The sequence below is a fragment of the Gossypium arboreum genome, chromosome 9 (genome assembly GCF_025698485.1).
Source record: "Gossypium arboreum isolate Shixiya-1 chromosome 9, ASM2569848v2, whole genome shotgun sequence".
Lineage (NCBI taxonomy): Eukaryota > Viridiplantae > Streptophyta > Magnoliopsida > Malvales > Malvaceae > Gossypium > Gossypium arboreum.
This window is the reverse complement of record NC_069078.1, coordinates 82,631,355-82,652,141: the sequence shown is the minus strand read 5'-3', so window position 1 is coordinate 82,652,141 and position 20,787 is coordinate 82,631,355. Positions and strand designations below refer to the sequence as shown.

Here is a 20,787-nt window from a genome sequence, read left to right as displayed (position 1 = left end):
ATTCGTGGTCACTTCCGTCAGGCTGTGCCACCTGACAACCTAGTTGCACCAGTTTTAAAAAAAATTAGCTGAAAAAACTCGTGTTTTAATTTTTTTAATATTAAAAATACTAACTTGTGATTGAATGATCACTTCCGTGTCAGCCGATAAGCTAGTGCAGCCAAGCTGTCAAGTAGCACCAGCTTGATGATGTGATAAAAACAACAACAAAATGATATATAATTGTTTACAAAGACCAATAAATATGATGCAAAAGTAAAAAATGAATGAAGATGAACAATAAATATTTTCTGGCATGAATAGTAAATATTTCCTACAAGAAAAGACGAGTGAATAGGAAATACTCTCTAGCGTAAACATTAAATATTTCAAATATATATATGTATTTATTTTTTTCTCGTATATTGATAAAAACTTATATTTATCATATAAAATACGAGTGCCGTCGATTGATTTAGTTACACCTAAAAAATAAGTTTTTTATTAGAAATAAAATGATGCCACCGATTAGTCAAGCAGCACCAATATTTTACTATATATTTTATCTATTTTATAAATATTATTCTTGTTATCTTATTTTTATATATATTAATTTATTTTATATTATTCACGTAAAAAAACCCAATTAGTTCGCTTATCTTGCTTCCCATCGGATCGTGTATTCCAAAACAAGACAGAGAAGTAAATATTTTCCACTCTCTTGAATTATTTAGAGTGAATACATATATATAAATAAAATAAATAGTCTCAAAAGTTAGGGCAATTTAGATAAAAATATATATATATTTAGAGAAATACATAAAAATTTTGGAGATAGAATTAAAAAAAAACCCTAACATGAGTGTTTTCAACTGAAAGTAGGATGCACTTTCTGAAAACCCTTTCTATGAAACTTGCATCAATTTCATTTCTTTAGTTAGATGATTAGATGTTAGCAATTTTGTTTTAGCATTCTAAATTCAATTCCTCTCTCACTCATATTTATATTTTTTAGTTATTTTTTAATTTTTAATTAATGTTTTAATGTATTAGCACTGTTGGTTAGATGATTAGATAATATTATTTTTATCCTTGAGTCCTAAATTTAATTTCTCTTCTAAGCATATTTATATTTTTTATTTTTAATTAATAAATATTTTGCACTCAAACTTTTTATTTTTAATTTTATTATTTATAAAATAAAATAATCGTTATATTAAAAATATTTGAAATAATAATTTGGTTTTATAAATAAAAGAGTTATGAATTAAAATAAATATAAAAATTTGAAAATAATATATTTATTAATTAAAACATTAATTAAAAATAAAAGAAGGCGTGAAATAACATGAGATAAAAAATATATATAAATGTACTTAAAAGATGAATCAAACTTGGGACTTAAGGATAAAATCACTATTTTTTAACTATCTAACTAAAGGAGTTGATGCATTAAAAACATTAGTTAAAACTAAACAAAGTTTAAAACAACATGAAATAAAAAATACAAATGTTATTAGGAGAGAAATCAAACTTGAGACTCAAAAAAAAAAAATCACTAACATCTAACTATCTAATAAAAGGAGTTGATGCAAAAAAAAAAACCGCGTTTTGTGAAAGGCATTTTCAGAAAATGTATCCTACAAGAATATGCTGATTTGCCATTTTCTGTTTTTCTCTCTTCAAAATCAACATATTTCTTTAAATATTGTAAAAATCGACATAAAAGCCTAATTAAATTCTACTAATTTACTTGTTAAATAAATTTTCTCATACAACACCGAAATTCAAAATTTTTAATAACAGAAGATGTTTTCTTTTGCCCATCATAGTTCATGTTTTCTTGCTTCTATGATAATCCAATCATTCATTAAATGAATTTAAGCTTAAAATGCAAATATGAAAATGATTTTATAAAATTTTAATAAACTAAACTTGATCATGCATAATAAAAGTTGGTTAGAGTAACTAAGCAGATTTTACTTTACACGAAGAAATCTGATAGTTAGCAATGAACATTCCTCTCTCTTCCTCTTTGGGTGCCAACAATTGTGGTAGAGTTACAAAGAAGGGACAATTGCCTCATGACCTGGGTGACCTTATGGATTTTAATCCCATTAGGGGGCTATGTCTTTTAAGAATTGGCTAATGAATAATGGTTAAGGTTTAAAAGGGAATGGCCTGGCTGGTGATGATGAGGATATTGCTCAACAGGGATGGTTGATGGAGTCTCCTCTATCAAGTTTTCTGAAAGAATCCATAATTTGATTGAGCACGGCAAGGACAGTGGTCCTGAAGCTGTTAGGGAAAAAGATTGGTCTAAATGATTTGTACAATCAAATTCATTCATGGAAACCACAACAATTAATTTATCTTATAAGTATTGATAATGGTTATTTTTTGGTCAAGTTTAGTATTGAGAATGATTTTTTGACGGCCTTGTCATGGGTGGACTTCCAACTTTAACATGCTTTAGCTGTACCTATCGAATGTAGTAGCATGGGTTAGACTACCCGACTTGTCAAGTGCCCTATATAAGAAAAAAACAAAATTTATAAGTGAGACAATTAAAAAAATATAAATAATAATTCTTAAAATAGATTTGATTGTATAGTTGTTAATATTAGTATCAACAAGCTGTTAATTTTGGAGATATAGATTGATGATTCCTTCAAAGGGTTGAATATGAATCACTCCCAATAATTTGCTTTAGTTGTGGGAGATATAGCCATGTTAACGAAGGATGCTCGTTTACTCCTAAGAATGAATCACAATGCAATAACCCATCAGAGAACCAACCAGAACAACCGAGGACGGTGTCGCCGGTAGAGAAGGAGAAGTATGTGGACTGGATGGTGGTGCAACGTACGTCACAGAAAAAAAACATGGAAAGGAGACAACTCTGTCAGAGAGAACCAGGGGAGCAATCTAGGGTGATTAAAATTTGATATATTGGCTAACTTAGAGGAGGATTCTGCTGCAGTTAAAGAGGTCAACGGGGCCAGCTTTGATGATTTTGGCGGTTCCTCTTTGGGCTCTGCACGTCAAACCCATAAGCCCAACAGAAGAGATGAGGGGAAGCTCGGAACATGGGCCCGACAAGGCTAAATTCAATTCTGGCGGCCCGGTAGCTAAGGCTAATTCAAAAGAGTCCAATCTGCCGCAGTCATCGTTGGATAAAGACGGAAATACTGTGGTTTCATTTGAGGAGACAGAATATAGACTCAATGTCGATACAGCAGGTGAACCCACAATGCCTCAAGCTGACCATAATAATGAGCTCCTTCAGGGTTCCAAGGCGTCATCGTCTCGTCCTCCTGATGGTGGCGGTAATAAGCCTCCCTTCTATGCTGGCTTCAGAGATTTGTCTGTCACTTATTGCTTTAGTGATGTGCTGGTGCATCATGCGTGTTGATTGGTCTTTTTGCAGGTGACTCTTAGCTGTTCTGCTCTTGGTGCGCATCTGAATTGGGATTTAAAGTGTGATATTTGCAGTGTGGCGTATTTGTGGGGAGGGCTGAGGTTCTCTTATCATCAATCTTTTCTCTTGTGCTCTCTATTTTTGTCCTCCGTTTGGAGCAAGGGTGGATGAATGCTTTTTCCTGGATTGATCGTGAAAAGTGAGAAGCTGGTTTATATAAGTGGTTATGGCTTTATTGGTTTTGTCTATTTGCAGCTCCACTTTCGGTTGCTATTTGGTTGAGAGATGCGGCGCAAGGCTTGCCAATGTTGCAGGCCTTCTTGATTTGGTTGAGCTATTTGCTCATGTAATGTGGTTGGATATGTGTCATTTATGCTTGGTTAATAAGAATAAGTGCTCTCTTTTCCCCCTTCCTCTATCTCATCTTAAATTATTGGTTGGGCTTATGGGTTTAACGTGCAGAGCCCAAAGAGAAACCGCCGAAATCATCAAAGCTGGCCCTGTTGACCTTTAAAAAATAGTTTTTAAAAATAGAAATCTGGACTAAAACAATAATATATTAACGAAGGGGATAGTTTATGTATAGTTAAATTTAGTTAAAAAAAAAAAAGGTAAAGGCTAAATTAATAAAAAATATAAACGGATTAAATTTAAACAAAATAATGTTAGATGAATTTATTCAAAACTACTTAAACCTGTGAGCAACAAATTATTTTTTTTAATAAAATTGGCAGCAACCTTTTGATTGGTAACAACATTTGTTGCGTTTACTTGAAGAAACAGCTCTAAATGGACTAAACTTATGGCAGTTAGATAGAATAGAATAACTTTAACCTTCAGCACAAGAAAAAGGAGAGGAAAAAAAATGTTGATTATTTTGTGGGTGTTGTTGAAATTGAGTTAGAAGTAATGTTGAAAAATCAGATTGAAGACGAAATAGTAGAGACACTTCTCTGGGGTTTACAAGCTAAAGTTTTATTGATAAAAATCTGTATCGGATAAGTTTTTCTAATGTTACATAAAAATATGTAATGATAAAAAATAACATTTGCTAGACAAAGTGGCACACTCACAGTTGTCCGGTAGATTTTAACATTAAGTTTGTACACCTAATTTGTACATGTGTTGCTGTCCATCAAATAAATTAGTACATTCATTAATTAAGTTTACATGTCCCTCTCATCAATTCTTCCATCCGTGTTTGTATCACATCTGAGGAAAATTACCAAAAACCAATTGTTGAATGATAAAGGAGGGGGTAATTAGAAGTGAAAGAATCCTAGAATCCTTTTCCAATCTCTTCTTCCTACCTCTTTTCCAAATTCCGCCGTTTCCCCCATTCCTGCATCCCATTTTACTTAAATGTGCACTCAAATTTATTCTTTAATTAAAACTCATTTTAATAAATATCTAATTAAAACTACATCCAAATTAAGTTCATTTTTTAAAAATTAAAAGATGAAAATGTGTAAGCTTAAAATTCGGTGAAATCCATAAAATTTAAAATATATATATATATATATATATATATATATATATATATATAAGAAAAAGGGCAAAAGCTGCCGGCCTTTCACATGCACTTCTTTTACGTTCTTCTTAAAAGAAGTCAACCAATTGAAGGGGTCTTGCCTTGACTCAACCTAGTTGTATGCTTAAACCATTTTTTAATAATAACAGCAGAAGGAGCAATGGCTGATACGCGTCGATTAAAAAACTGCATTCATATTCTATTGAATTTTTTTTATTTTTTTTTTACGATTTAAAATAAAATGGTGTTAATGATTGTAGAAATATCAATATATTACAATAATGAATAGAATATGAATGCAGTAGTTATACCGTCCTTATCAATGAATGGAAATTAAGCTATCAAAATTTTAATAACCTAATTAGTCTAATTCTTTGTTCATGGCATAGGAGCTTTACTTGTGCAACTATTCGGCAGTGGGTTTTGATAACTATAATGCCATAACCCATAAGCCTACAGCAATAAATTGTTGAATAGTGATGCTGATAACGACATCTCAATTCTTTGTCATTTAGACAAAGCTATGGTATTTTCATTTTATATTGACTTTAGAGAAAGCATATATATTCACATTTGCAAAAAAGTTTTCCAGTATAAACATTTATTTTGATAAAATTTCATGCAGCAAAACGCATGCTCCACGCTGATAATCAGAAAATTGTATTGCGTATACGTTATACCCAAGAGCTTGAGTTATTCTAGAATTCAAAATGTCATTTATTTGCCTTTTTTGTTTTATAAGGGTAGAGAGGTAAGTTAGGATTCTTCAAGAAATAAATATTTACTTTTAAAAAATGAATGGATGGGTATTGAATCAAGGGAGCCATAATCTGCTGCTGGGGTTTTACAAGGTTTTACAAGACCCACATTCTTTCTATTCTTCAATTAGTTTCTCACCAAACCCCCTCTCACAAAACAAATTTTATTGCATTACTTGCTGCAGCCAAAAAGTATGGCTATATATATAATATAGGTTAATACACTAACATTATAAATTTTAACCAATTATGTTTTTTTTTATATATATATATTACAAGAGGAGGAAAAAGCCTTAATACTAACGCGATTAGCATAACTCAAACTCAAGTCACACCTAAGACGATGAACATACTAGCCATCAGACTAACACATGAAATTTGTTATATTTTTTTTCTTTGTAACATATTAATATATTATTAATTCAATAAATATAATATATATATTAATTTGGTGAAATATTTTTGTTATCCAAGGTATATTTATATATAATTGAATCTTTACCGAACAAAATCATGATATGAAAATGTTAATTTGTTTAAGCCAAAATATTATATGATGAAACAAAACTTGTAAAACAAAATTATGATTTAATTAGTGGATTTTGCATTAAATTACAGATACAGTGATAAAAAAGATATTTTATTTTCAATATAATACTACTTTCTATCGCAATCTTTATTCATGATTAACAAAAGACTCTAAACTCGTCAATCCTAATTACCTTTCTTTTTCCATGGAGACAAAAGAGGAGGAATGCTTTGCTCATGTCTGAAGAAATTCATTGGATCAACTTTGGTCTTTACTTGCACCAATCTTTTGAAGTTATTCTTGAAATATTTAAAACCCCAAATGCTGGCTTGTTCGTAACTTGTGTAGTCATTAATGTTGTTAATTCCAAGATCCAAATCCCTGTAATTAACATATGCTTCTCTTGGAGATTTTGAAACATATGGGGTCATAAAACTGTAAAGTCTTCGACTCCAGCTTATGTATTTTCCAGATTCTGCATTTTGTTCTTTTGTCCATTGCACGATGTACGTGGCTTCGAACAAGTTGCCTGCTCTATGTGGGTAAGGTAGTTCATTTTCTGGGATTTCATCCATTTTCCCTCCGAAAGCCGGTATCATCGCTACAGCATTGTCAGCTTCTTCCTCAAGAAACATGGACATGAGCCCCTCGATTCCACTTTCGGGGATCGGTTCCTTGACGTAGTCTGATTTGGCTTTCAAACTTAATGTTGGAAGAGCATTTTTATCAAGCAAAATATCCACAGATTGTAATGGAAGTCCGCCGAAGTAGAGAACGGATTCAATCCAACTCATTTCGTTGCAATTCTCTTCGGCAAGTCCCAGCTCTGGAAACTTGTCTTGGATCAATGTAATCAGCTCATCAACCCCACCAAGCAACATCCCTCTGAAAGTAGCTTGAACTGTTTTCGTCCCTACTTGACTGGAATTCACCTTCGTTATCCAAACATTCATAAATAAATCATCAGGAAGCTTGTGAGCAATGTACTGCCATCGATGAAAGATTTTGGTTGCATTTTGTTCCAAGTTCTTGTTGACAGTAAACACAGTTACAACAGCTGGAACGGGGACTAACTTTATTTTCCAAGCAAGAACAATCCCGAAGGTATTTCCTCCGCCTCCTCGGATGGCCCAAAAGACATCTTCTCCCATGGATTTTCGATCAAGAATCCTTCCATTAACATCAATCATTCGAGCGTCAATTATATTATCAGCCGCAAGACCGTATTTGCGGAACAATGTGCCATATCCTCCCCCACTAAAATGCCCACCAGCGCCCACAGTGTGGCACATACCAGCAGGGAAGGCGAGAGTATTAGTCTTTGCAGCAATTGCGTAATACAATTCACCTAGAGTTGCACCAGATTGAACCCAGGCAACTTCATTCTTTGTGTCAACTTTAATTGCTCGAAAGTTGAGCAGATCAAGGATGACAAATGGAACTTCAGAAACATAAGAAAGACCCTCAACATCATGACCACCACTTCGAATCCTAAGCTGGAACCCATGTTTCTTGGAGCAGTAAAGTGTTGATCGGACATGGGATGTTTTAAGTGGTGTAATAATGGCAAAGGGTTTAGGAGTAGCTGGTGTAGAGAACCTAGTATTGTGAATAGAAGCATTCAAAACAGATGAATAGGAGGGATTATTTTGCACATAAATAACCTTGGAAATGGTAGAATAGTTTGCTAAACGAAGAGAAAGGCAATGAAGGAAATCCCAGTGAGGATGAGATAAAGTTGTCCCACTCAGGGACAACATCACAACCACCATAAGAAATGGAAGCATAGAAAACTGAGGGAACTTCATCATGTTCTTGAGCTGGTTGTGAGCATGGGAATGTGTTACACTTGGTTACCTTATTTATAGAGCATTACCTACTCATTAGTATATCTATCATTTCGTCCACTCTTACGGTCAAAAAATAAAACTCTTATAGTATAGCAATTTGCTAACAGAATGTTGTGCAAGGAATTTTCTTTAAATTAAAGAATCAAAAACTAAGTTTGACCTTCTGTATCAAAAAATTAAGTTTGACTTTTTATAAAAAAAATTAAGCTTGACTTTTTTTAAAGGCAGATTATCAAGTTTGTATTAAAAAAAATTAAGTTTGACTTTTTCTATTTGTAGTAAGATTAATATAAATTTATATAAAATTAATAAGTTGTAATATTTAAAGAAATTATATTAATATATTAATGTTTGTAGTTGTATACTATACCGTGCAAGTCTATAAAATCTATTAAAAATTAATTAATTGCCTGTTTCTTAAAATTGCTTAATTATACCATGTTGCTGATTTTCTTCCACCAAATCGTTTTGAGATGAAATCTTTTAAATGACAACAAGTGAATTGGTTAGATGGAAGGTCGCACTCTTATTAATTTTATACCAACATAATTAAACATACCATAATGTACCTATATATTTATTATAAGTAAGGTTAAAAAAATTTTTTGACAAAAAATTTTAATTTATTAAAATTTTATAAATTTAAATATAATTATAAAATAAAATAAATAATATAAAAATTCAATAGAGATATCATATATTTGCAAAATTTTATAAATATTTTAAATAAATAAAATTTTAAAAATATATATTATAATTAAATAAAAATATTGCTTTTTATTTTATAGCCAGTGTGTGTATTAAATGAAATAAAACCATTAAGAATTTTAAAAACCAACTCGAATTTAACCAAAAGTAAATTGAACTACTCAATTTTCTTTTGAAATTTCTCATAAATTCAATTATGGCTTTCATAACAAAAATTGAAAACAGAATAACACAAAATCTCTGAGCATAATATATTTCGACCCATTCCTTAAAAAAATTAATCCAATAAAATTTACACATTAATAAACCATAACTAAGTGCAATGGCTTTTTTTTGGGGGGGTTATCTTGATTTCGGTTTAGGGTTGTATGAGGATTAGGGATTTGGAGAACAATATAAAATATGCTCTAAAGTATAGCATTTTCTAGGAGGATTTTTTTTTTTTTTTAGAAAGGGCACATAGTTAAAATTAAATTTGACAATTTTTGTTTAGGCGTAATATATATTTATATAAAATTTAAAAATTAATGACTTATATTATACAAAAACTATTTTGCATATCTGTTTGATACATAGGATAGTTGTATATATTAAATATATTTTTTAAAATTTAACATTTTACAAATAAAATCATTAAGAAATTAAAACAAAATAATATATATGTTTAATTTTTTCTTAAATTGATTATTAAATCCATTAGCACAATCCAAATTTTTATTTTTTATATGTTTTAAAACTATCATGAATAAAAAGTGTTTTTAATTTATTAAATAGATTATTGATTTAATTTAATTTTTAAATAATTATTTTAGTTAATTGTTTCATTATTTTGAATTAATTTTTATATTTTTATGAATTAAATGATTTAAATTTAAATTTATTTTGTTTTTAATTACTTTATTGTTTTAGTAGTGTATTTAAATAAGTTTTACATTTGATTTAAAAAAAATTAACAAACGCCTAACCAATCTAACTTTAAAGAAATGTAATTAAAATTTAAAAATTCTATTGAATGAGTTAAAAAAATTAATTCTATTGCACGACATATATGTTAGAATTCAACTCAAATAAAATCAAAATTAGAATTAATTATACAAAATATAGTCAAATCAAATAAATTATACAATAAATTAAAGCTTCATGCAAGGGCATTAACAAATAAAACATAAACTAATTAAATTTAAAAGGGTTAGATTATAAATCCGACAATGCCAAAAAACGTATCTCGAAGATATCACAAAATAATTAAAAAATCATTACCAATTTAAGTCTATTGCACGACGTATAAATATTATATATTATAATTCAATTCAATTCAAATAAAGATATCATTTAAAATTCAACTCAAACACATCAAAATTAGAATTAATTACATATATCATAGTTAAATTATATAAGTTTCATGCGAGGACATTAATAAATAATTTAAATTAAACTCTCGTAATTGATTTGATGATTAAGGATTATTAATTTTAAAATTCACTCAAGTTCAAACTTTTAAAAGAATAATAAAAGGTTTTATTTGAACAATTTCATTTGAACGTAATGTATACATGTAGAGTATAAATATATCTTTATTGTATGCGTATGAATAATATTTCACACTTAAGAAATAAAATAATTTTTATACAATAAATATTTTTTATTACATATTTAATTCTTATTAATAATATATACAAAGACTTCCCTTAGAAAAAAAGGAAATGTCTAAATGCACGCGTTTAAATAAAATATCATATCTATACTGATACCATTCAATTAAAAAATAAAGAAAAATCCAAGAACCTATTCAAATGAAAGGATACGTTAAGTGAAGAGTGAGAAATAAATATAAATTATAACATTAAATCTTTTAGTGATCAATAAATATAATATTCTCATATAAAACACCAAAATCCAAAACTTTTAGTAACAATAAATGATTTGTTAATCCAATTATTCTTTAAATAAATCTAAGCTTAAAATACATTTATGAAAATGATTTTATATTGATTAATTAAAGAATTAAACTTGATAGAAATCAATTAAAACACATAGGTCCAAACTCAAATCAATAAGTTAAATAATTATTTAAGTTTATCATACTAAAGTATATTATTTTACTTGAAAAAGTTTTAAATATATATGATTTTAAATTTATGTCATCTAACATAAAATTAATTATACCGTAACAAGACTTTCATTTGATATATTTAATTTTTAATTTAACTTAAATAATTTGACTCGATTCGATTAAGCGGTAATCGTATTATAGTCCAATCATTAAATATTTTTCAAAGAGAACCTTCATTAAAGGAATTCATAATAATTGATCATAACGAGTATGTATATAATAAATATTCTAATAAGATTTGCGCGTAATTTTATTTTATGTTAAAATTAAATAATGTTGATATAAATGGAATGTATTGGAAACTACATAACCCAGCCAACAACAATTTTTATTTGAACTTTGGATTGGTATGAACTAAGAAGATTTGTGGCGTTTACTTCAAGAAATAGCTCTACATGGATCAAACTTACGCCAGTCCTCTTCATTAATATTAGATACAATTAGCGCTATTAATGATTTCTTTATAAAATTCATAGGAAATAACTACCTTATTTTTTTAAAAAAAGGAAATTACTTAATATGCACAACTTTTTATTAAAAGAAACACTACCCACTTCGGATAAGATGTTTTTGTTTACGAGCTACCCCGAGTTTAAATAAAATTATTTTAAATATATTTTGTTTAAATTTAATCATAGAAATATATAAATATTCATATAAAATGAGAATAACTTATATTAGAATTATCTTAAAACTATAATTTCTAAGCATTAAGAAAGTATTGTTACATCATTATTTTTAATGATAAAATATTATTGTACATTCCTTTATATGTAATATCTTCTCTAACTTAATTTAATTTTAATTAAATTACTCAAAATAATTAAAATTAAAAAGAAAAGGAAATACATTAACACTATACGGTAGAGAAAACAATTATAATAATTCGATTAAGTCTTAATTTGGTTGGTATTGACATTATTGTCAATGCAGAAGAACATAAATTTAAGCGCGTTAAAGCGCATTTATCCTCCTATTTAATGGTTGGAAGAGATTATGGGTAGTTCTAAATATTGTATAAAAATAAAATCAAAAGAAGAATATTGAAAATAAAGAAAAACAAATTTAAAAACCTAAAAAGCAAATTTTGGAAAAAAAATAAAAATGATTAAAAATATAAAAGAAGAAAACTTATTTGTTTATTTAAAAATTAATGATTTCAAGTAATGTTAAATTAAGTTAAAAAATATTAAATATAAATGAATATAATAATACTTTCTCATCTTTAAAAATAGATGATGTGAGATTATTTTATTGATGTTTAAAATTTTAACTTTTAAAATGATTAATTATTTTCATAAAAAATTAAAATAATAATATAAATTTCTTTCAATTTAGGGTTTAAGGTTTACTCCTCTGCACATCCCACTATGATACCACCAGTTGGTATATAACATCCGACATTCATGTAGTAAGGTTGGCATGAGATGGGAAATAAAAAAAACTATTAGTGGAGAGTGATACAACTGCTTCCATTAAAGCTGTTGCTTCCCAAACTGCAGATTCCAGCATCATCGGGCGTAAGTGAGGTGAAGCACATAATCCATGAAACTAACATGGTGCCGGATACCGTGGCAAAGGAGGCTATTACGAGGCCGGTTGGCTTTTACTAGTTCCACCAACTTACTCATTCGATTAAAGTTGCACTTGCATAGGATGCTATAGATTGTGATAGCTTACTTCAATAATTGTATTATTGGCTACGTAAATCTCCTTTGCCACATTAGTTACTTGGTTGACCGTCAAATATAATACCTTTAATAGGTAAACTTTTAATACAATATTAATAACCTTTGTTGTGCTTTTCATTACCAAAGCTGACATAACAAATAACACTAAGTATAAAAAGTCTAAACCATAAATAACCAAAAGAAAGTTTAATGCATGAAAAGAAAAGGAAAAAGTAGTCGTTTACATTCTATAATCTTGTATGTTTTCTTTCTTTTTCTTATTTTATGATCTCTAGCATCTATGGAATTGTTCAACCTTTTTTTAATATATATATACCTGTTCAAATTTTCTTCTTTTTTTTAAAAATGAAAGGTTGAATTTCATTAAAGGAAACCAAAATGGTTTGTTGAATTCGTCATAACTAGGTGTTATGTTTGACTTTCTTTTTACCCAACATGAACTCCAGCTCTGTGGGGGAAGACTGAGTCCAATCAAGCAAACAAGTTTTGTTTCGAGTTTTTCTTGATAACCAGTCCGCAACCTTATTACAATTTCTCGTAATAAAATTAAGAGTAAGCCGTGAAGACATATTACGTTTTCCGCATTTTGATTATTTATCCATTAACAATGATGTTGTTGGAAAACTTATTATCCGATCTAGCAAAACTTTAAATTTTTTTCATAACGTTGACCTTTTACTTGTGTTATCTATAATAATAAATCTTACCAAATTTAATATTTATGTTTCAATGCTAGAGTGTCCTGTATGACTTTTGGATCTAATATCTAATTTTTTAACTTACAATCGAGGGTTATCTTTTCTGATATTGATCTTAAACCCTCCGATATTAAGAGAGTGGGTTCTTATCCAAAACTAGACACAAAATGAAAACTAAAACTTTTGAGTAATTCCTCTATAAGAAAACTAAAAATTTGTTAATTTCACAAGTTTAAATGAGTACTCACGATAAATAAATTCTCACTAAAATTCAGTAAAGTATCCTCATATGTTTTTTTAATATATTTTTCGCTTGTATATTGAAAAAATCACAAGATTTTTATTAGAACAAAAATAGAGGACAAATACTATTGAAATAGAAAAACCCACAGTCCCTCTAGGACTCTACATCAGACAGTACATACACACTAGTTTCCCACACCAATGAGCCACCTACCCTATGTTGTATGGGGCTTATTTAACCTTTATGTATTGAATATAATTATATGCATAATTTATTTTTTAAATAAAATAAATTTATATAATTATCTAACTTAATAATTAGTTTTATTTTAAATTATTAATTAATTAATTAAAATGACTTAGTTAGTTTGTTGATACGATGAATCAACAAGGAAGAGATAATAAGGAGAAGTTAATGGTTTTAAGGAGGTTGATTCACTTGTGACATATATAATTATGATATTAACATATTTTATATTTAATTAATATTTTAAAATTTTATTTCACTCTATAATTTACCATAAAAATTGATTATTAATTAATTTTCTATTAATAAAGTTTTAATATAAATATGTAAGGCTTATTAATACATTTTCACAAAATAAAATAATTATCATTTATTTATATTTTATTTTTATTTTAAGTAATATCACAAATTATATTAATTATTAATTTTTATTATGGTTGTTTCATTATAAATTTTATATTTTACAGTCTTTGGGTCAAATTTATCTTGAGTCGATCTATTTAGCACTCAACTCGAATTTTTTGAGCTCAAATCTATTTCAAACTCAAATTAGCATAGAAAAATTTTTCAACTTAAAGTTTATTTTACCAACCCTATTAATGTATTTAACGTTGGAGGTTCTATTGATAGAATGCTTTAGCTTTACATATTTATACATTATTAATAATTAAATATGAATTTAATTATATTATTAATTGTTTTAGAAATATACAAGCGATACATTGAATTATTCATTGTGGTGGTCCATTTTAGGAGGCACATTCTCTACCGGTAGATTTTATTGGCAGAAATAAAAGCAAAGCGAAGGGCCGACCAGGTTGGTCACTCTATCGACAACATATATACAATTTTAGACGGAAAATGAAGCTGCAGTTGAGTGGACCCAGTTACCTACCAAAGCTCCAATCTTTACAACTGATTCTCCAAAATGTTGCTGCCATTGAAAAACCTTCCCAATGTACCACACTACCAGTTGCATCCTTGGCACCATCTTCTAAACTGATGATGTACACATTCTTCTTTGTCTTGGCCCTTTTTTTATTCATTTTATTTCTTAATTTCAATTTTCCATTGCTTCTTTGCTTTCAGCATAGTGAGTTATATATATATATATATATAAAATATAAGTAGAAATAAGTATTAGCATTAGAGTGATTTGTAAGGTTTATGTACCATGGAAAATGGCTGAATCATGCCATGCTCGGGGGTATCTCCCCCCAAATCATATGTAGCACAACTACAGTCTAAATTTCACCATTTAATCCAAGATTGCATTACATAAAAAGAAAAAGAAAACAAACTTAATAAAATATAATTAGATTAGCAACTAAAAATCTAACTTCTCTGTAAAAAAAACTGCAATATTATTAATGAAGAAACCTATAATACTTGCTAGTAGAAAGACAGGTAATCCTCCTTGATCCCTTTAAGGAGCTTCAGCACATGAAGCATAGTTGGTCTATTAGCAGGATTTTCAGACAAGCAAACTTCAGCAATACTCAGCACCTTGAGCATCATCTGCTTTGAGTCCACATTCAAAACCATTGCATCTAAAACGTCAGCAGCTTCACCCATTCTCATCTTCTTAGAAACCCAACCAACCAAATTGCCTCCTTCAATCTCTTTAAAATCAGGGCCTGTTGGCTCTTTTCCAGTCACCAATTCCAGTAGAATTACCCCAAAACTGTAAACATCTCCCTTCGTAGTGCATCTACCACTCTGTCCATATTCTGGTGGGATGTAACCCAATGTCCCTGCTATATCAGTAGTAACATGAGTTTCGCAAGCACTTATAAGTCTTGCCAGCCCGAAGTCGGCAACTTTTGGTTCAAAGTCTTCACTGAGTAAGATGTTGCTGGCTTTGATATCTCTATGGATAATATGAGGAATGAAACCATGGTGAAGGAAAGCCAGTCCCCGCGCAGCACCTATTGCGATTTTGAAGCGTTTGGACCAGTCAAGGACATCAAGGGCTCCGGTGCGGTTTCTCAACCACAGATCCAAACTTCCATTAATCATGTATTCATAAACAAGGAGTTTCTCCTCGGCCAAAGAACAGTATCCAAGCAATGGGACAAGATTTTGGTGTTTCACCTTACCCAAGGTTTCCATTTCAGCTATGAATTCTCGATGGCCCTGCGTTTTTGCCTGGCTTAGCTTCTTAACCGCAACTGTCTTACCACTAGGCAACTTAGCTTTGTAAACCGTTCCAAAGCCTCCATCTCCTATCACATTCGTCTTACAAAAATGACTAGTGCCCTCAAGGATGTCGCCTAGTGTCAGTTTCAGGAGTGGCTGCTCGAATGTCGCTATATTGATGCTCAGCGGCTCCTTCGACCTGCTGCTACTCAAGAAATAGAGCTCTTGATCTATAAAGGATTTTAGTTTACTTTCCTCAATTTCTTCTGGATCACATTGCTGACTACTACTCATAATCCATCTCCGTAGAGCAAAGGCCGAAGTAAAAATGATAAAGACACTTGCAGCTGTGACCGCAGCAAGGCCCCAAGCACTTAACAAAGAAGATCTGTCAAAACTTCTGATCTGGCATTCTAAACCCATAATTCTGCCACAGAGATCACTGTTCCCAGAGAGAAATGTCCTGGACAGGTTTTGGCAAATACCAGTTCGGGGTACAGGACCTTCCAACCGGTTTTCTGCCAGATTCAAGTAGAATAGATTGAACATCCCGCATACTCTCTCTGGAATCTGTCCAGATAATCTGTTTCCAGATACATCAAAATATTCAAGTTGCATCAAGTTACCAACTTCTGAAGGGATCTCACCAGTAAACTTATTCCCATGAAGATCCAGGTAAGTCGCATAAGACAAATTGCCCAAAGATTGTGGCAAGTTTCCATTGAAAATGTTATTGCTCAAATTCATGTCTTCAATCTTCCAAGAGAGGGCATTGGAGAAGAGATTACCTACCCCACCAGAAAGCCTATTCTGCTGAACATAAAGCCCCACCAGGTTAAGCATCTGGGACAGTGAAGAAGGTAGCTCACCAGTAAGATCATTACGGCTTAAATCCAAGTGAGTAAGCTCTTTCAAGTTCCCAAAACTTGCAGGAATAACACCAGATAACTTATTGCCAGTCAAGTTTAACTTTACCAAACTACCAACACGGCCTAAGCTTCCAGGGATGGTTCCAGTAAGCCGGTTATTCCCCAAATACAAGCCCTGAAGGTTGAGAGAGTCACCAAATTCTACAGGAATTGAACCTGTTAGCACATTCCCAGACAAATCCAAAGTTGTAAGATTTGTCAATCTAGAAAGTGATCCTGGAATGTTGCCGGTAAGCATGTTGTTGCTAAGCAGAAGATCCACCACCACAACACAGTTCCCCAATTCTTCAGGTATTGGACCAGTCAGTCTATTGTTGGACAAATCGAATACTCCATGATGCTGAACAAAGCTTAAATCGGGCATATTAGCCTGATGGAAATACAATGATGGCTTCCGAGGGATTGAACCTGATAGATTATTGTGCGAGAGAACCAGGCACTGCAGCAGTCCCAGATCAGCAAGTTCCACCGGGATTGGTCCACTCAAATTGTTGTTTCCAAGATCCAACGTTGTAAGTCCTTTGCAGTCTCCAATTTCAACTGGTATATATCCTTCTAGGAAATTCGAGTTCAAGTTAAGCACAGAGAGAGCTGTGAGATTGCCAATCTCCTTCGGTATTCTGCCCCTCAAAAGATTACGATTAAGAACAAGGGTCTGCAATGTAACAGCATTACCAATTTCAACTGGCAACGTACCTTCTAGCATATTATTTCCAGCAGAAAACTCCATCAAAGTTTCTGAACTCCACAAACTCACAGGTATCCTGCCAGTGAAATTGTTGGAGTCAAGGTCAATAACCATCAACGGAAGCTCAGCAAGATACTCGGGCACTGAACCATTGATGTGATTGTTAACCAAAACCAACTGGTTGAGATTTCTACACTTGACAAAAACATTTTCAATGGTCCCCGAAAGGTTATTACCGTCAAGATCAATCTCCAAAAGTGATTCCGCATTACATAGCTCTCTTGGTATCTGACCCGACAAGATGTTATTGCTCAAACTAAGGTGCTTCAGCGTGGAACAACCCCCTAACTCAGGTGGGATGTTACCTGAAAAGCGGTTGCTTGAAAGCAGCAAGGACTCCATTTTGATCCATTTCCCAAGCCAAGGCGGCAATGGCCCAGAGAGCTGATTCTTTTCAGCGGAAAAAGTCAACATAGGCAAGTTGGAAAGCTCCTCAGGCAAAGAGCCGGATAAGGAATTGAAAGACAGCATCAACATCATCAAGTTCTGGCAGTTCCCAAGCTCTGCTGGTATTGAACCATTGAGCTCAGTGTAAACAAGGTTCAATATACTCAAATTCTTTAACTTTCCTGTAGACTTTGGAATGGAACATTTCAATGGGTTATATGAAAGGTCAAGCTTGGTAAGCAGCTGTAGACTGAATAGTTCTTCAGGTAAGGGCCCAGTTATCGAACAAGAGGGTGAAAAGAAGTTCTCGAGCAGTGAAAGGTTACCAATTTGAGGTGGCAACTGCCCACTGAATTGATTAATGCCAATGTAAAGAGCGGTCAGGTTTTTAAGTTCACCAACATCTGGCGGGATGTTACCAGAGAATGAATTGTTAGAAATGTCTAGGGAGGTTAAAGACTGAAGGTTTTTGAAGAGAGTTGAGGGGAGAGAACCTGAAAGGAAATTGTTTGCCAGGTCCAAGAACTCTAAGTGAGTCAACTGCCCCAGCTGAGCCGGCACTGTGCCACTGAGTCCATTGGAGGAAAGTTCTAGCGTACGAAGGGCTTTCAGGCTGCCCAGTTCCGGAGGGATTTTTCCCGTGAAAAAGTTGGACCCGAGTTTGAGGATGCGGAGCATAGTCAACTCAGCCAACTCAACCGGTATTTGGCCAAACAAAAAGTTGGAGGACAAGTCCAGAAGGGTGAGGCTGGAGAGTGAGGAAAGAGAGGAAGAGAGAGGACCTTTCAAGGAGCGAGATGTAAGAGCAAGAACGGTGACTCGACCGAGTTGGCACATCACACCATCCCATTGGCAGTGATAGAGTTGTTGGTTCCATGAAGAAAGGAGATGAGGATTTTGAAGTCTTGTTCTGAAGGAAATGAGGGCTTCCCTTTCTGGGTTTGGCTCTTCTTGCGCTCTAATGCCCCCCCATATAAATACCAACAACAGATGTAGAAAACAGAGGAACTGAAACGAAAGCTTAGACTCCATGGCCCAAGCAACAAAAAGCTATTTTACGTACAGAGTAAGATGGACAAACACTAAAATGAAGTTGAATAATGGAAGGTCATGAGAGAAAAAGAGGGGGCTTCAATAAAACAGAGAAAGAAGCTTGAGATGAAGCGCCATTGTTGAGTGAGTGAGTGAGTGACTGAGAAGGGTTTTTGCCAAAGAAGTCGTGTGTCAGAGACCATGGCCAACGTTGGTCACGTGAGTTGAGATTTTGCAACACCAATTCCCTAATGATTTTTCTTTTCTATATATCATGAATATATAATAGCAAATACATAAAATATTTATTTAAATTTTATACGATTATAAAAGAATACTACATTTTTTGTTTAACTTTGTAACCAAAATCTTTGAAGTGTTTAATTATTGTTACTATCCTGTCTCAAGACAGTTGGGTCTATTAATGGCGTTTGTGTGTCTTGTTTTTTTTTTTTTGTTGAATAAGTGGCATTTTATGTTATTAGGTGTTAGTAATTTTCATTTTCATTTTTATTGGGGTTAGGTCTTAGGGTAGGGACATTATTATTAACTAGAAAGGAAACAACAAAATACTAGTTTTAATTTGCAAGTTATGTTAAATTCGGAACTTGGCCTCAAAATTACTATTGTGTAAGAAGCTTATCTGTTTTACTACTTCTTTAGGGGTAATTATTTTTATTCTTTAGGGCATGCACGCACTAAAAGTTTTTTTTCCTTTGGAATCGATTATGAATACATATAATAAGATAATAATTCTAAACCATTATTATTATTATTAATTGGAATGCATGAAAACCATAATAAATCTTAAATGAGGTTTAGGTTAGGAATAAAGGTACTGTAAACGTGAATTATGGTGAGCTTCACATATAAAAATAGAGTGAGAAGAGGATAATAAAGAAGAAAATAGCTTTTTACCTAAACCAAAACAGCTGGAGTAAACTCAAGAAGTGAAGATTGAAATGCATGCCATGCATTTCTCACATTCAATTGCCAAACAAAATATAAAGTAGATTTGGTATCAATTAATAAGGTTTTCTTAACTCATTTTATGCATTAAATATTTTCTAATTAACAAATGTAAGTTCAATAGAAAGATGGAGAGAGAATATATATTTAATCTAATAAATAAAGTTACAAAATGTTAAATAATTTTTTTATAAATCCCAATAAAATATAGCTTAAACTTAAGCTTTGATATATTTCAAAAGTTAGATGCTTCCTGAGTCTGTATATACTTATGGAATACATCAGACTTGATTATCAAAATGGTTGGCAAAGAGTGGTCCCTTATGATTATGAATCTCTTCATCATTTTCTTTTCGGTTATTCAGTCAAAGACCCAGATTTAGGCTTAAATATAGTAAGGAGGTTAATATTTTTTATAAAGTAAAATTTCAAGTTGGAATTTTGCAAATAGATAAAAGTAAAATGGGAAGAATTTGTCACCATTTAATGTTTTAACAATGTTGGATTTCTGATTTAATTATTTCTTAATTTATATACCCACCATCTTTTGTTCATTAAAAACTACCCAATGAAGCAAGGAACTCAAAAGCCACCCACCAGAGGCTAGCCATGCTCAAAAACAAAACAATGGTAGAAAACTGCTTCTGAAATATAAATTTTCAAAAATAATATGATTTTCTGAAAATGTGAATTTTCTAATATAAAATGTTGATAATTTCTTTAAACCCATTTTCTGAATATAATTTTAATGAAACAAATATAATATAAATATGAAAATTAATTTTCATTAAATAATTTAAAAACTAAATTTGAGG

At 31.3% G+C, this 20,787-nt stretch overlaps 2 protein-coding genes across 3 annotated transcripts; both read right to left on the bottom strand.

The window, feature by feature from the left end:
• Positions 1–6,257: 6,257 nt before the first annotated feature.
• On the bottom strand, positions 6,258–8,072 carry LOC108463106 (tetrahydroberberine oxidase-like). The gene has a single exon (XM_017763054.2). The coding sequence runs from the start codon at positions 8,027–8,029 to the stop codon at positions 6,404–6,406; it is 1,626 nt and encodes a 541-aa protein (XP_017618543.1). The 5' UTR covers positions 8,030–8,072; the 3' UTR covers positions 6,258–6,403.
• A 6,925-nt stretch (positions 8,073–14,997) lies between these two features.
• On the bottom strand, positions 14,998–19,386 carry LOC108461670 (leucine-rich repeat receptor protein kinase EMS1-like). 2 transcript variants are annotated; one of them, XM_053019176.1, is made up of 2 exons: positions 18,466–19,386; positions 14,998–18,375 (listed from the first exon to the last, which is right to left on the bottom strand). In XM_053019176.1, exons 1-2 carry the CDS (start codon positions 19,001–19,003, stop codon positions 15,161–15,163), a joined length of 3,753 nt encoding a protein of 1,250 aa, XP_052875136.1. In that variant the 5' UTR covers positions 19,004–19,386; the 3' UTR covers positions 14,998–15,160. The 2 variants fall into 2 exon arrangements, with proteins under 2 accessions (XP_052875136.1, XP_017617063.1); XM_017761574.2 differs by having other exon boundaries at positions 14,998–19,341.
• Between the last annotated feature and the right edge of the window lie 1,401 nt (positions 19,387–20,787).